The 17,457-nt window shown below is 36.1% G+C and overlaps 1 protein-coding gene across 1 annotated transcript in view; it reads right to left on the bottom strand.

Moving 5' to 3' along the window:
- Nucleotides 1–8,837: 8,837 nt before the first annotated feature.
- The window catches only part of CFAP54 (cilia and flagella associated protein 54), a 298,821-nt gene continuing 290,201 nt past the window's right edge, over nucleotides 8,838–17,457 (bottom strand). The window contains 1 exon segment of the mRNA XM_036865998.1: nucleotides 8,838–8,957. Coding sequence (XP_036721893.1) covers nucleotides 8,838–8,957 — 120 coding nt within the window.

Here is a 17,457-nt window from a genome sequence, read left to right as displayed (position 1 = left end):
ATCCTGATTCTTCTAACTGCATTTCATCGCAACCACCAGGCCTAAATATTCCCAACTCAGGCATTTTCCCAGCCAATAGACTCTGAAAAGGCCCATCTGTGCTACACCTTAGGGAATATGGATGGTTGCCGCAAATCTTGATACTTTTCAGTCTGAAGATTTTTTTTTCTGGCTGTTAGGGAAAACAGATGTGCTATAGGGAATACATTTATTTATTTATTTAAAATAAATTTATTTACTTTATTTATTTTTGGCTGCGTTGGGTCTTCGTTGCTGTGCGCGGGTTTTTCTCTAGTTGCAGAGATTGGGGGCTACTCTTCATTGCGGTGGCGTGGGCCTCTCATTGCAGTGGCTTCTCTTGTTGCGGAGCACGGGCTCTAGGTGAGCGACCTTCAGTTGCTGTGGCTCACGGGCTCTAGAGCACAGGCTCAGTAGTTGTGGTGCATGGGATTAGTTGCTCCGCGGCATGTGGGATCTTCCCGGACCAGGGCTCGAACCTGTGTCCCCTGCGTTGGCAGGCGGATTCTTAATCACTGAACCACCAGGGAAGCCCCCGAGGATACATTTAAATGTTAACATTGGTTGTTTCACAGTAGCGGATTTCTGAGTAACTTTTATTTTCTACTTTGTACTTTACAGTATTTTGCAAATCCTCTACATCAGTTCTGAATTGCTTTTATAATGACAAGAAATCAGGTCAAGAAATTCCTGTGAATCTGGTGGGGGAGAATTAAATTAGGAAAGTTGTGGAACTACTTAGAAATCTACTGAGTTTTCACATTGTGGACCATTTAAAGGGAGGGTTCAGGGTGATTTGTACTTGAGCAGAATATGGTTTTAGACATGCTCCATTCTAAGCTATTAAATACAAAATGTATAAATGTTATCTTAAATATCAAATACAACCAAAGGCAATTTTATAGCAATTAATTTTGTGTCGCTTCCAAAGCTCCAGTTGAAAATGTCCTTGTTGTAATAAAATTCCTACACTTCTTAACCCAGCATTTTAAGTAATGAATTTAATTATGAAGAAAATTGCTGTCACTAAAGCCTGCTTCTTAATCACGCCTGTGTTTATGACAAAAAAAATCTGTTGCCATGGAAATTTTAGTGTCAAAGTTGCAACTCATAAAGCTTTACTGAAGTGTAAAGTAAAAATATGAAGTGATCTTTAGCAAAGAGAAACTTCTTCCTTAATATATTTTTAAAAACATTGAAATTATGGACAGCAGCTGGATTTTACAAGTTAACTCATTTTGCATAACCAAAAAATCATGTGAAAAGTTCGGCAAATATCTAATTTTGGAAAATCAAATAATTTAAAGTATAACTAGGGAACTCACAAAAGACAGGAATTGCACTGGGAATCCACCTCAATTTAATTAAACATTTACTGAGGCTCTACTATCTTATATTAAAAATTAATATATTCATAGACAGAGTTTTCTAAAATTGGGCACCTATATAGTTTGACATTAGTTTTAAAATTGTTTTTAGTTGTCATTAAAACCCCAAATAATGGAACCAGATGTGAATGACACAGTTACAGTTGTATAATGAGACCAGGATCATTACTCACATTTAATAGTTATTTACTGATAGGTGAGTCAGTAGCCATACTAAGCTTGCCGGCCAACAAGATGAGGAAGGTAAACGATGTGTTTCTTTTTAATTTATGAAATATTTCATGTATACAAAAAAGTAGAAACCAATATAACAAACAGCTTAAGAAAGGAAATTTTACAAATGAAACCTCTTGGGCATTCTTACTTGGCCTCATTTCCTTCCTTCATCCAAGAGGAGACCACAAACTTGAATTTGGTATTGACCATTAATCAACCTGCCTTTAAAAAGAAGTTTAGTATATATTTATACATCTATAAATATATCATTTTGCCTGTTTTCAAAACTTTATTTAAATGGTATCTCCCTATATGTATCCTTCTACATCACTTCATTTTTTTCTTTCGCTCAACCTACTTTTGAAGCATATACAGATTGATGTATATCTCTGTAATTAATTTACAACTGCTCTGTGGTAGTCTATTATTCATTCATTTGTATGTTCTATATAATATTCTACTGTATGTTACACCATTATTTATTTATCCATTATCCACCTGAGGGATAGTCAGTAGGGTTTTGTGTGTGTGTGTGCTATTGTAATCTATGCATCAGTGAACATTTTTGCATAAGTTTCCTTGGGCATATAGGCGGGAGCTTCTTTCGGGGATATATCACAAGCATTTCAAATGTAAGCAAATGAAAAAGGGTGGTTAAACAGTGGACTTCTGGATCCACTATTTTCTTCCCTAACTCCCAGTTAGTGGCTTGTCCAATCCTATGCACACAAAGATAATATTAAAGTTTAAAATAATATTTTATTTTTCTATGGATTGAAGATATCCAGGATGACATTATGTATATTTCACCTAAGTTTCCAGGCTTGTGGACACCTTGTAGATTAAAAGATACATCAACAAAAAATGATGTACCCCATCTCAAGCCAAATGAAAGCCAAAGGACTGTAGGGCGGGCTCGCTCACACACTTAATGACACCCTTGTGCTAAGGTTATAAGACCTTGCTATGAAATGTTAATACAGAACTATGTGCCCTTGGGCATTGTTAAAAGCCAAATTATCAGTGCACCAGGAAGTACTCGAGGAGTTCTGGGAGCCTATGCTCTGTCATTTGAGCTGCGATGGAGGGATCTGTATAATGCTGTCCAGAAGCGGAAAGAAGGGCAATGCAGACCAGAGGCAGAAGCCAAGTTTCTAGTACTCTCCAAAAATGTACCATTTTTTTCCCCCTGCAATTCAGTGAAAGAGAACAAGTCAACTAGGCTGGGGAATATGGAAAGTGCCTACACGTGTACTGAACCGAGACTACTGCATTTAAGCCTCTGAATAGCTGGCAGGTGGTCAATTTCTTAAGCAATCTCTTGGAGATTGATATGGAGAAAGATATGGGGAGCGCTGGGGTTTTATTACCCATCACTTAGATGCTGGCACTGGCTCCTCTTCTCTCGCTCCCTGCTTCTGTCCCCCTCTTTCTCCTTCTTTTCTTCCCATTTTACTTTGTCTCCTGTCATTCTCTGTTATAATTAAAACAAATAGAAAACATTGCAGGTGTCTGCTATAAAACATCTGCAGATACTGTACGTTGCATGGGGAAAAAAAAAGCAGCTGCAAATTGTGTAATTTGGTCTTTAAAGAAAAACCTGAAAGACATTTCCGGAAACAAATACATCTTTCATCCTGGTAGACGCTGAATTTTCTTTTTGTTTGTACTTCAGCCCAGTTCATCACCGTTTTCTCACTGCCTTGCACAGAAAGTTTCAGCGCTAACCAGTGACTGTTGTCCCTATTTTAGAAGAGATGGGGGATTTCTGGAATGATGGCTTAAAAATGGGGAAACCGTGACTGCAGGGTCTGGTGCAGTTTCAGACAGTGTTTCTCTCAGTCAAAACAAAACCTAAGAATGACAGCATCTGTAAGTTACTAAATGTGGGAAGAAAGTAAAAATATGCTGAAATATTATCTGCAATAGTTGGAAGGGACCTGCCTTCCCCAAAGGAAATCAATATACTGGCATGGATAACACTGGGGACACCCCATGCTTTCTTGGGTTATCCATTCAAGTCTGCAAGTGATTTTTAACAATCTGTTTCTAGGGTGTTCCCCAATAGGTATTCCAGTTTTAGCTTGAGGTTCAGCTATGTCTTCCTCTCCCCTGATTTTCAAATTTCCCAAAGCAGTAGAGTAGGTGCAAGGGCTGGGGAAGCCAGGTTAGCCACAAAGAGCTCAAATTCTCCAGTCAGAAAGAGCTGGGATTTAGATCCTGGCTCTACCTCTGAATATGATCGTTGGACAAGTTGCTGAACTGCCTGATGCTTTCGTTTCCTCACCTGTAACACAGAGCCAGCCATCCTATATGCATCATGCTCCTAATTCTTGTGAGTCCAGAAGGGGATAATGCATGTGAAGTATTTACTTATACAGTGCCTTGCATGGTAAATGCCCCAGAAAGGATAGACAACAAATGCAGTGATAGTTTTTTAAGGAACTTCCTTAAAAACTAAGACTAGAGTTACCATATGATCAAGCAATCCCACTCCTGGGCATGTATCCGGAGAAATACCTAATTTTAAAAGAGACATGCACCCCAATGTTCATAGCAGCACTATTTACAATAGCCAAGACATGGAAGCAACCTAAATGTCCATCGACAGATGAATGGATAAAGATGTGATATTATACACAATGGAATATTCCTCACATAAAAAGATTGAAATAATGCCATTTGCAGTGACATGGATGGACCTAAAGATTATCATACTAAGTGAAGTAAGTCAGACAGAGAAAGACAAATATCATACAATATCGTTTATATGTAGACTCTAAAAAAATTATAAAAATGAACTTATTTACAAAACAGAAATAGACTCACAGACATAGAAAACAAACTTACGGTTACCAAAAGGGAAGAGGGGGCATAAAATAGGAATTTTGGATTAACAGATACACACTACTATATATAAAATAGATAAACAATAAGGATCTACTATAGCAAAGGGAACTATATTCAGTATCTTGTAATAACATGTAATGGTAAAGAATCTGAAAAAGAATATACATATATGTATGTGTATATAAATATATATATGTATATGTATAACTGAATCACTTTGCTGTATACCTGAAACATTATAAATTCACTATACTTCAATACAAAAATAAAATAAAACAAATAAACAAACAAAATATAGTGATAGTGATGGCAGAGGTGGTGGTGATACCTTTGCTTCCCCTCCTTTTAGAGCCCCATACTGTCACCTTGCCTGGGTCACGTATGTACATATATACATACATAACATACATACATATGTACATCCACCCATCCAATTATTCATTCATTCATTCAACAAATATTATAGACCTTTATTAGGTGCCAGGCATCATTCTAAAGTTCTATAAAACAGTACATGTATTTGTGTCCATTAATTTTTAAATAAAGAAAAACAAAAAGCATCCAATTAGTAAAAACTTAACAGAAATGAATAATGAAAGATATGCATATACATTCTCAGGAAGTGAACATTAGGTTGAAGTGAAGGGCCTTGGTTATTAGTCAGGCTGTATTTCCACACTCATGTTAAATGTGTAGTGCCTCCTGTTGTTCCTTTTGCCGCTGGTAGCTAACCTTTGCATAGTCAATTAAACTTCCCTTGGGAGAAACACAAAACCCTTGAAAGCTTTCTCGATCCCAGCAGAGAAATTTATAAACCCTAGTCCAGGGCCAAAGGATTTGGAAACCTTCACCACATTAGCACCATCACTTTCTGAATGGCTTTTCTGGCTGACCCAAATTTTATTTTGTTTGAGGGTATAGCCATCAGGCAAATTTTCTTTCTGAATTCAATGGTAAATATTTTGTTCCTTTCTTTTTCACTACAACATGGTTTCCTGCTGGTCTTCTTGCCTTCGTTTCTTTCCTTTCCATTGTATACCGCATGCTCATCTTCCCTGAAAGCCAGGCTATCATTCATTTCATTCATTCATTCATTCCCTTTCACTCAATCAACACTTATCAAATGTCCACTAGTGCCAGGAATGTGTCACTCTTTTCATTAATCACCAGTAATGCTACCCTATCATATACTGAATCAAGGCCAAAGTCTTCACGCTAATTCCACCGTTAGAGCTTATCTTATTTCCATCATGACTGTCCAGATTGGTAGCAGGAGAGTCCTTTGCACATACACTATATTCATTTTCACTTTTATGCCTCTGTTCTCCAACAGCATCTTCCCTACCAGCAAATTTTCAACTATTATTACCCTTCTTATCATTAAAAGTCTTGCTCAAGACTCATTTCTTTTATGTAGTATTCTTGACAATTCTAGCTCGGTTATTTCCAGACTTTGGACTTCATGGATGTGTAAATGAAAAAACAAAACAAACAAAAAAGACAAAAACAAAACAAAAACCAAAACAGGGACCAATATAAGGTTGCTAGGTTGCTACTTTTTTCTTTTATTGTAAAGTAAGTACATTTTAAAATATGGGTTACCAGCTCCTATTATCACTACTTCGTAAAAGAAAGGCCATTTTCATTTTTCACAGAACTAGAACAAAGAGTTTTTAAATTTGTATGGAAACACAAAAGACTCCAAATAGCCAAAGCCATCTTGAGAAAGAAAAACAGAGCTGGATGAATCAGGCTCCCTGACTTCAGACTATACTACAAAGTTACAGCCATCAAAACAGTATGGTACTGGCACAAAACCAGAAATATAGATCACTGGAACAGGATAGAAAGCCCAGAGATAAACCCACGCACCTATGGTCACCTAATCTATGACATAGGAGGCAAGAATATACAATGGAGGAAAGACAGTTTCTTCAGTAAGTGGTGCTGGGAAAACTGGAGAGCAACATGTAAAAGAATGAAATTAGAACATCCTCTAAAACCATACACAAAAATAAACTCAAAATGGATTAAAGACCTAAATGTAAGACCAGATACTATAAAACTACTAGAGGAAAACATAGGCAGAACACTCTTTGACATAAATTGCAGTAATATCTTTTTGGATCTGTCTCCTACAGCAATGGAAATAAAAACAAAAATAAACAAATGGGACCTAGTGAAACTTAAAAGCTTTTGCAGAGCAAAGAAAACCATAAACAAAACAAAAAGACAACATCCAGAATGGGAGAAAATATTTGCAAATGATACAACTGACAAGGAATCAATCTCCAAAATATACAAACAGCTCATACAGTTCAATATCAAAAAAACAACCCAATCGAAAAATGGGCAGAACATCTAAAAAGACATTTCTCCAAAGAAGATATACAGATGGCCAAAAGGCACATGAAAAGATGCTCCACGTCACTAATTATTGGAAATGCAAATCAAAAGTACAATAAGGTATCACCTCACACCAATCAGAATGGCCAACATAAAAAAGTCTCCAAATAATAAATGCTGGAGAGGATGTGGAGAAAAAGGAACCCTCTACACTGTTGGTGGGAATGTAAATTGGTACAGCCACTATGGAGAACAGTATGGAGGTTCCTTAAAAAACTAAAATAGAGCAACCATATGATCCTGCAATCCCACTCCTGGGCATATATCAGGAGAAAAACATAATTCAAAAAGATACAAGCACCCCAATGTTCACAGCAGCACTAGTTATTGCACAATAGCCAAGACAAGGAAGCAACGTAAGTGTCCATCGACAGATGAATAAAGAAGATGTGGTATACACACACACACACACACACACACACAATGGAATATTACTCAGCCATAAAAAAATTAAATAATGCCACTTGCAGCAACATGGATGGATCTAGCAATTATCATACTAAGTGAAGTAAGCCAGACAAAGACAAATATCATATGATATCACTTATATGTGGAATCTAAAAAATTATACAAATGAACTTATTTACAAAACACAAATAGACTCACAGACATAGAAAACAAACTTATGGTTACTAAAGGGGAAAGTGAGGGGGGGATAAGTTAGGATTTGGGGACTGACATATACACACTACTATATATAAAATAGATAACCAACAAGGACTTAACTCGTACAGCACAGGGAACTCCACTCAATATCTTGTAATAACCTATAATACAAGAGAATGTAAAAAAAGAATATATATATATAACTGAAAACTAACACAACACTGTAAATCAACTGTATTTCAATAAAAATTTTAAAAAGGCCATTTTAACCCAAATAGGAAGGAGAAAATCCATAATCTTAGAACAAAGAGCAGTTCATTAAACACATTTAACTTTATAAAAAACATATTTATGTTTCCTTATTTTTTTCATTTTACCATGAACATCCATTCATGAGCCAGCATGTAGGAAGCACTCACATATAGCATTCTTTGATGCTAAACAAAGTGGGTCAGAAATGCATGACCTTCTTCCAATTTGGCAGGGAAATGACAACTCCTAGCAAGATGATTATTACTACTTCAGGTACTAAGTACCTTTTAATCATATCACTTAATTTAATCCTCACAGCAATTCTATTAATGTTCCCATTCTACAGGTAAGGAAAGGAAGGCTTAAAGAATTTGTTACTTTCTCAAAGTAGCAGAACTAGCAAGTGTGAAGTTACTATTCAAATTCATGTCTATATAGTTCCATAGCCCATGTTCTAAAACTTTATGCAATGCTATCTCTCAGAAGTGTAAAATTCACTGTAGATTTCTTCCCAAGCCACACAGACAAATTCCAAAGTTGACTGAACACTTCGAGTTGACTTGAAGTTCATCCAGAATTTTTCAGCCTTGGCACAGATATTTTGAGCCAGATAATTCTTGGCTGTGGGGGGCTCTTCTGGACATTGCAGGATACTTCGCAGCATCCCTGGCTTCTACCCACTAGATGCCCGCTGTACCCCCTTCGCAGTTATAATAATCAAAAATATCTTCGGACACTGCCAAATGTCACCTGAGGGGCAAAACTGCCCCTAGTCAAGAACCACTGGTTTAATTCAGTCTTGCTGTATGGACGCATCTAAAGACCTAAACATCATACAAAAGTGGGAATAGTTGTACTGTGCACAAACATATTTTCTATGAGTAGCTCTGTAAGAGAGTTTTAATAAGCAACAGCATTGTCATTTAATTCAAATACCATTTAAAACATTACTCAAAACGATGTTTTTTTTAAAAGAAATTTAGCTTATGAAAGAAAACAATTTTATTTTGCTTATTATAAGAGGATAGTTCCAAAAATTTATTTCAAACAAGAAAAGCAGTAACAATTAAATCCCTTATAAGGTTAACATGTAAAGGATGTTCAGGGAATAATCGACACCATCCAGTTGAAAAGGCTTCCTTCTGATACGATACAACCACTAGCAAGATCAAAAAGTCTCTCAAGACTGAACATAGATGGCAGCGAGATATCAAATGGGACCTGAGAAGAAGCATAAAAGTGTTCATGAAATGCACTGTTCCAAACTGTTGACTGAAGTAATGTTCTCAAATACCAATTACATGTAATAATTTTACGTGAAAGATTTTTAACTCTTGCCTAAGGTAAGACACAAAATTTCACATCTCCACCCTGCTGAAATGTCGCATATATCATTTTCTATCCTATGAAGATTCACATCTATGAGTCTATAAAAACAGCCTACAGATTCATATCTGTAAATCTATAAAAATGAGCCTACAAGACAGCAGACACTCGTATAAATATGGACCATCCGTATTTATATAATCATTGTATATGATTGTAAGTGTAGGAATTTTGGCCCAGTTACTAATGAACCACCTTCCTCCATAACACATTGCCCAGTTGACAAATCTCCCTCCCTCATTTTGAGCTTAAATCCTGACATGGTGAAGCAAAAATTATGTTTGGAGCTCACTCTTTCTGAAAGAAACACCTAGTTACCATGCTGAGGACTAGTGCAGCCAAAGTCATCTGAGCAGCCTGAAAAATGGAAAATAAAGACTACTTTGGGGGTCATAGCACTGGTTATTTGAGTGGGAGAAGGGCAAGAAGGAGAGAACAAACATAAAGGAAAGGAAATAAATGTTTACTGGGGACGCACTTCACGCAGACTTAGATACTTTTGAAGATGTATGAGAAACATCACGGAGAATGGTCACAATGAATTAGATCCTTGGGGCCCTGAATCCTGGTAAGAAACTAGAGGACAAGTTTTTTTAATGTCTTGTCTGCTTGTTAAATGAAAACTTTTATTCTCAAGAAAATATAACGAACTTAAAAGTAGAGGCTGGTTTTCATTTCATATTCTTCATTTTCCTGGATTAAAAAAATGATCAAAGTATTCCAATGCTTTCTATAACTTCGGATAATAAAGAGGTGAAAAAATTAATAATATTCTCCTTTTTTACTCAATCCTGAAGTAATCAGTGTTAGCAGTTTAAAGAATATCTTTCCAAAACTTTAAAAATCCTCATACAAATGTATAATCATGTGGGTTTTTTTCTTTTCCTTTTTTTTCTTTACTTTTTTTTTTGAAATAGGATAACTAGATTTCCATTATTTGCTTTTACAATTACCAATATGTAAGAGAAATCCCACCTCAACCAATTCAGGGAGGCAGAATAACCACATGGAGGTTAAAAGTGTACATTCTGGAGTAAGACTGCTTTGTTCACTCAGACCTCACCATATACCCGCTATGTGAGGCTGAGTAAACTATTTGATCTGTTTAAATTTTAATTTCCTAATTTCACTACCCCAGGCCTTGGAGAACACAAATATGCTTTCTGTCTCTGTGTATATGCCTGTTCTGGATATTTCATAAAAATGGAACCATACAGTATATGACCTTTTATGTCTGGCTTCTTTAACTTAACATAATATTTTGGAGGTTCATCCACATTGCTGTGTGTATCAATACTTTGTTCCTTTTCATGACTAATGCTCCATTTTATGAATACACCACATTTTGTTTATCCAATCACATGTTGATGGACATTTGTGCTGTTTCCACCTTTTGGCCATTGTGAAGTGTTACTGTTAAATACAGGTACAAGTTTTGTTTGAACATTTGATTTCAATTTGGGGGGGTCCATATCTAGGAATGAAATTACTGAATCACATGGTAATACTATATAAGTTATTGAAGACCCACCAAACTGTTTTACTCTATGTTTTACATAGAGGCTGCAACATTTTACATTCCCACTGTTAATGTATGATGGATCTAATTTTTTCACATCCTCTCCAACATGTATTTTCTTTTTCACTGTACAAGTTTCAGGTGTATAGCATTATAATTCGATGTCTGTATATCCCACAAAGTGATCACCATCACAACTCTAGTTGCCATCACCACCATAAAGTTGATCCCCCTCACCTATTTTGCCCACTCCCCAATCCCTTCCCCCTTTGGTAACCACTAATCTATTCTCCGTATCTATGAGTTTGTTTTCATTTTATTTTGTTTGTTCACTTGTTTTGTTTTTAGATTCCACATATGAATGAAATCATACAGTATTGGTCTCTCTCCATCTGACTTATTTCACTTAGCATAATAACCTCAAGATCCATCCATGTTGTCACAAATGGCAGGATTTCATTCTTTTTTATGGCTGAGTAATATTTCATTGTATTTACACCACATCTGCTTTTATCTATTCATCTATCAGTGGATATTTAGGTTGTTTCCATATGAACACAGGAGTATATGTATTTTTTCAAATTAGTGTTTTCGTGTTCTTTGGATAAACACCCAAAAGTGGAATAGTTGGGTCATATGGCAGTTCTATTCTCAATTTTTTGAAGAATCTCCACACTGTTTTCCAGAGTGGCTACAACAATTTATAGTCGCACCAATGGTGTACAAAGGTTCCCTATCTCCATATCTTCTCCAACATTTGTTACTTCTTGTCTTTTCGATAATAGTCATTCTAACAGGTATGAGGTGATATCTCATTATGGCTTTGATTTGCATTTTCCTAATAATTAGTGATGTTGAACATAGTTTCATGTGACTGTTAGCCATCTCTATGTCTTCTTTGAAAAAATGTCTATTCAGATCCCCTGCCCATTTTTTAATTGGGTTGTTTGGGGGGGTTTTGTTTGTTTGTTTTTGTTGAATTGTATGAGTTCTTCATATATTTTGGATATTAACCGCTTACTTAATATATGATTTGCAAATATCTCCTCCCACTCAGTGTGTTACCTTTTCATTCTGATAATGGTGTCCTTCACTGGGCAGAAGCTTTTAGTCTGATGTAGTCTTGTCTGTTTATTTTTGCTTTTGTTTCCCCTGTCTTTGGAGCCAGATCCACAAAAACATTGCTAAGACTGATGTTAATGAATTTACCATCTATGTTTTCTTCTAGGAAGTTTATGATTTCAGGTCATATATTCAAGTTTTCTATCTATTTTGAGTTAATTTTTTCAATTCCATATTTCAAAACTTAACTTTTTTATTGAGCACTTTAAAAAAAATTATAGTTGATTTACAATGTTTCAGGTATACAGCAAAGTGATTCAGTTATACATACATTTATCTATCTATATTTTTTCAGATTCTTTTTTTCTCTTTTTTTAATTGAAGTATAGTTAATTTACAATGTTGTTTGTTTCAATTGTACAGCAAAGTAATTCAGTTATACATATGTATATATTCTTTTTCAGATTCTTTTCCATTGTAAGTTATTACAAGGCACTGAATATAGTTCCCTGTGCCATATACAAGGTCCTTGTTGTTTATCTATATAGTAAGTATGTAACTATTAATCCCAAACTCCTAATTTATCTCCCCTCAACACCCCCCCCCATCCCCTTTGGTAACCATAAGCTTGTTTTCTATGTCTGTGAGCCTATTTTTGTAAATAACTTTATTTGTATCATTTTTCTAGATTCCACATATAAGTGATATCATATGATATTTGTCTTTCTCTGTTTGACTTACTTCACTTAATGTGATAATCTCTAGATCCATTCAGGTTGCTGCAAATGGCATTATTTCATTCTATTTTATGGCTGAATAATATTCCATTGTATATAATATATTATACATGTCTTGGGTATCATAAATAGTATTGCTATGAACATTGGGGTGCATGGATCTTTTCAAATTAGAGTTTTCTCCAGATATAGTTTTTGATTGGGTTTTTTTTTTGATATTGAACTGTATAAGTTGTTTGTATATTTTGGAAATTAATCCCTTGTCAGTTGAATCGTTTGCAAATATTTTCTCCCATTCTGTAGGTTGTCTTTTCACATTGTTTATGGTTTCCTTTGCTGTGCAAAAGCTTTTAAGTTTAATTAGGTCCCATTTGTTTATTTTTGTCTGTTTCCATTACTCTAGGAGGAGAATCCAAAACTGTATTGCTGTGATTTATGTCAAAGAGTGTTCTCCCTATGTTTTCCTCTAGAAGATTTATAGTATCCAGTCTTACATTTAGGTCTTTGATCCATTTTGGGCATACTTTTGTATATGGGTGTTAGAGAATGTTCTAATTTTACTCTTTTATTTGTTGCTGTCCAGTTTTCCCAGCACCACTTATTGAAGAGACTTTCTTTTCTCCATTGTATATTCTTGCCTCCTTTGTTGTAGATCAATTGACCATAAGTATGTGGGTTTATTTCTGGGCTGTCTATCCTGTTCCATTCATCCATGTGTCTGGTTTTTGTGCTAGTACCATACTGTTTCAATTACTGTAGCTTTGTAGTATAGTCTGAAGTCAGGGGGCCCAATTCCTCCAGCTCCATTCTTCTTTCTCAAGATTGCTTTGGCTATTTGGGGTCTTTTGTGTTTCCATACAGATTAAAAAAATTTTTGTTCTAGTTCTGTGAAAAATGCCATTGGTAATTTGATAGGGATTGCATTGAATCTGTAAATTGTCTTGGGTAGTATGGTCATTTTAAAAATATTGATTCTTCCAATCCAAGAACATGTATATCTTTCCATCTGTTTGTGTCATCTTCAATTTCTTTCATCAGCATCTTACAGTTTTTGCTGTACAGGTCTTTTGCCTCCTTAGGTAGGTGTAGTCCCAGGCATTTTATTCTTCTTGATGTAATGGTAAATGGGATTGTTTTCTTAATTTCTCTTTCTGATATGTTGTTCTTAGTGTATAGAAATGCAACAGATTTCTGAATATTAATTTTGTATTCTACAACTTTACTGAATTCATTGATGAGCTCTAAGAGTTTTCTGGTGGCATCTTCAGGATTTTCTATGTATACTATCATATCATCTGCAAACAGTATTATTTTTTCCTTTCCAATTTGGATTCTTTTTGTTTTTCTTCCCTGATTGCTGTGGCTAGGACTTCCAAAACTATTTTGAATAAAAGTGGCAAGAGTGGGCATCCTTGTCTTGTTCCTGATCTTAGAGGAAATTCTTTCAGCTTTTCACCATTTTGAGTTAATTTTTGTGTATGGTGTACTATAGTGGTCTAGTTTCATTCTTTTGCATGTGGTTGTCCAGTTTTCCCAACATCATTTATTGAAGAGACTATTCTTTCTCCATTGTATGTTCTTAGCTCTTTTGTTGTAAATTAATTCTCCATATACGTCTGGGTTTATTTCTGGGCTCTCAATTCTGTTCCATTGAGCTATGTGTCTGTTTTTGTGCTAGCACCATACTGTTTTTATTAATATAGTTTTGTAGCATAGTTTGAAATCAGTGAGTGTGATACCTACAACTTTGTTCTTCTTTCTCAGGATTGTTTAGGGTCTTTTGTGGTTCCATACAAATTTTAGTATTCTTTGTTCTATTTCTGTGAAATATGCCATTGGAATTTTGATAGGGATTGAACTGAATTTGTAAATTGCTTTGGGTAATATGGTCATTTTAACAATATTAGTTCTTCCAATCCATGAACACACAGTATCTTTCCATTTATTTGTGTCTTCTTCAATTCTTTCACCAGCATCTTATAATTTACAGTGTACAAGTCTTTCACCTCCTCGGTTAAATTTTTTTCCCATGGGCTCTGTGGCACTTTGGACACTTTTCCAGCTTCAGCTTTTGGAAATTTTATGGAAGGTTCTGGGTCTTACATAGGGAACTTCTCAAGAAAAGTAAGGTTCCAGGTGAAATTACTGAATTTCTTTCTTTGTCATTCAACAGAGATAACATTGGCAATTACATAATTACTGAGAAGTCTTGTATGTGTTTAGAAAATAGCTTTGAGTCCAAATTGTCCAAGATAAGGTACCAGAGAATCTTGGTTCCTTTTGCTGGATTAGGAAACACTTTGTAGAAAGAAAAGAAAAAACACCTTGGTAGGTAGCAGATTGTAACTTAGTTCAAGCAGGTTATGGTTCAAGGAGCAATATTAAAGAAATGATGATGATTTTGCCTGCCTAGAGAGGATAAGAGTCTGAAACAGTACAAGGAAGGGAAAGGAAGTTAATCAAGGTGGGGCACACTGAAGGGGTTCATTAAAATCTGGCCTGGACTTGAACTTGTTTGGGGGAGTTCTGAAAGCCATTGGAAATTTAAAGGTTTTTTTTGCCAATGCTATACTTCATATGAGTTTCTGCATGAAAACTAGATTTTATCATAATGAAAGATTTTATTACTTCTGTTCCTTTGTTCTATTTTCCTTGATTGAAACAAAAATCATATTGTATTCAAAGTATCTATGCTTTTTCTTAAGCCACTGAGTTTTTATTGAGCACCTACTTTGAGACGTCTTCTTACTTCTCTCAGCCCAGTGTCATTTGTCTTTTCATTGATTCTAAGTGTTAATGACCAAGAAAAAAGGGAGAAAGCCAAATAACCACTAATCAATTAGATTTGCCTACTCTTGTAATTGGTAAGCAGGATATAAAAAATTGCAAGCTTTGTGATACGACTGGATTTAACTTTGTGTCCTTTCAAGAACCTTAAAATACAGAGTCACAGCCATTAAAAGAAAAAACAATAGCTTCGAGGTAGGAAAGCAAATACTGTTTTTTTTGTTGTTGTTGTTCAACCACAAATATTTATTGAGCACCTACTATATGTCAGTCACTATGTCAATCATGCTAAGCACCATGTGAGCCTCAATTTTCTCATTGGCAAAATGAAAAATTGTGTTTCTCAATAGAGAAACAATGGGCATCTTGGGCAGGACAATTCTTTGTGCAAGTCTGTCCCCTGCCCTCTAAACGACATGAACTCTACCTTGTAATTGGTTCAATCGATGATGCCCCCACACATTTCCAAAGGGGCCATTTCCACCCTGGATGGAGAATCCCAGGCCTACCCTCTACGATTTCAGGAGCCAGGGAAAGTGGAGAAGCCCTGTAACTGGCAGATTTAGGATGATGCCAAGTCCCAAGAAGAGCGGGTTCGGGACCATGTTTCCAGGGAACTGAGCCTCACAGTGGCCCCAGGGGGACGTCAACATCCTAGAGACTCTTGGTTTTGGCTCCTGAGTCAGAACTCCTACTCCCTATATGCAGCCACGATACAATCCAGGAACTTCAGGTTTCCGTTCCCAGCTGAGCCTGTCGTTCATTCTGAAGAAGATGAAGCAGAATGAGCTGGAGCTGCAACTGCTCATGCTGTACCCTCCCGGACGCCGGAGCGGCGAGGGTAGCAGGGGGGCCCCCATCCAGCTGGCGGTGCCAGGCACCCCCTACCGGGTGCTGGATGTGCGGCCGGCCGGCCCGTACCAACAGCAAATACTGTTTTTATCTAGCATTCTCATATATATCTTTTTCTACCATGTTTTCTATCTCTTCTTTATATATCACCTGAGTCTTTGAAGTTAGTGATTTATTGGATTTTTTTTTGGACTGGGGAAAAAACATGCGTTCCAAAGTAGAAAGGGTAATACAATACTAGCTTACTTAAGAGCTGATATCATGAATGACTAGCGACCCATCTAATAAAAGTTCCAGATGAGAGGGAACTAGATGTATTTGGTTTCACTATACTTTATATGATCGAGAGAATCCCAATACCAACGTTATTCTCCGCAGTCTAACAGAAACAGCACCTAACTCTTAGGAAGGTGAGAAGGGCTTATTCACAACTCTATCAGACCACAGGAAATTTCACACTTTGCTGCAAACAAGATTATCTTTTTCATCACTCTAATTTTTGTATTAATAAAACTTTAAATGTATCAGAAAAGAAGTTTTCTTAAACATAATATGAGATCAAAGGGTCATATTGGTAAGGTGGTAGAAATCTTCTAAATTAAAATTTAAAGAAATAACATTATTATAAAGACATTTTGCAGAGAACAAGAAAATTAGAAATTAAAGACAGGATTACGGCTGAGAAAGCATATGTTCAGGAAATTGGTTCAATTGTTGTACTGCCTAAGAATAGAATCTATTCTTCTTAAATCATCAACCCCATCACCATCACTGTCATTGACACTCTACAACCACTGAGCCCTGGCTATGTATGGCATTTCCTTGAGCTCTTGAGCAGAGTTCACCTTTTAATAAAGGACAATTCCTGCTCAGATATATTGTCCCCCATGGTCAGGAAACCAAAGGTTTGAGTCCAGACAAAAACATTTCAGCAACATAAGGAGCCCTGTCTCCATTTTCACATCTAAGTAGATGCCAAAAATGTTTTGAACAATGGTTTCTTTATTGAAACACATGAAGAGCACCTCCATGAGAGGAGATATATTGAGGGAGATTACATTCACTGGGATATATGTTTAAAAATCAATTTTACGTGATGTTCGTACTTTACAGTTGTGGTACAAGAGAAAATCCGTATTTGGTCTTTGTCCTAGTTTCTTGGCAGAGAGGTCCTAAATCCCTTGGAAATTTTCTTTTGTATGTTAATAAGATGACTAAGGTGGGGAAAGGTGCCTAGATAGCTTCAGGATGGGATTGGTCACCAGGAAAACCAACCATGTGATTAGAGAGTTAAACTTTCAGTCCAGTGCCCCCGACCTTCAGGGAGGGGAGAGGAACTGGACATTGAGTTCAGTCACCAATGGCCAATGACTCAATC

The sequence above is a fragment of the Balaenoptera musculus genome, chromosome 10 (assembly GCF_009873245.2).
Source record: "Balaenoptera musculus isolate JJ_BM4_2016_0621 chromosome 10, mBalMus1.pri.v3, whole genome shotgun sequence".
Taxonomy (NCBI): domain Eukaryota; kingdom Metazoa; phylum Chordata; class Mammalia; order Artiodactyla; family Balaenopteridae; genus Balaenoptera; species Balaenoptera musculus.
Note: the sequence above shows the minus strand (reverse complement) of the source record. Positions and strands in the feature narration are given on the sequence as shown.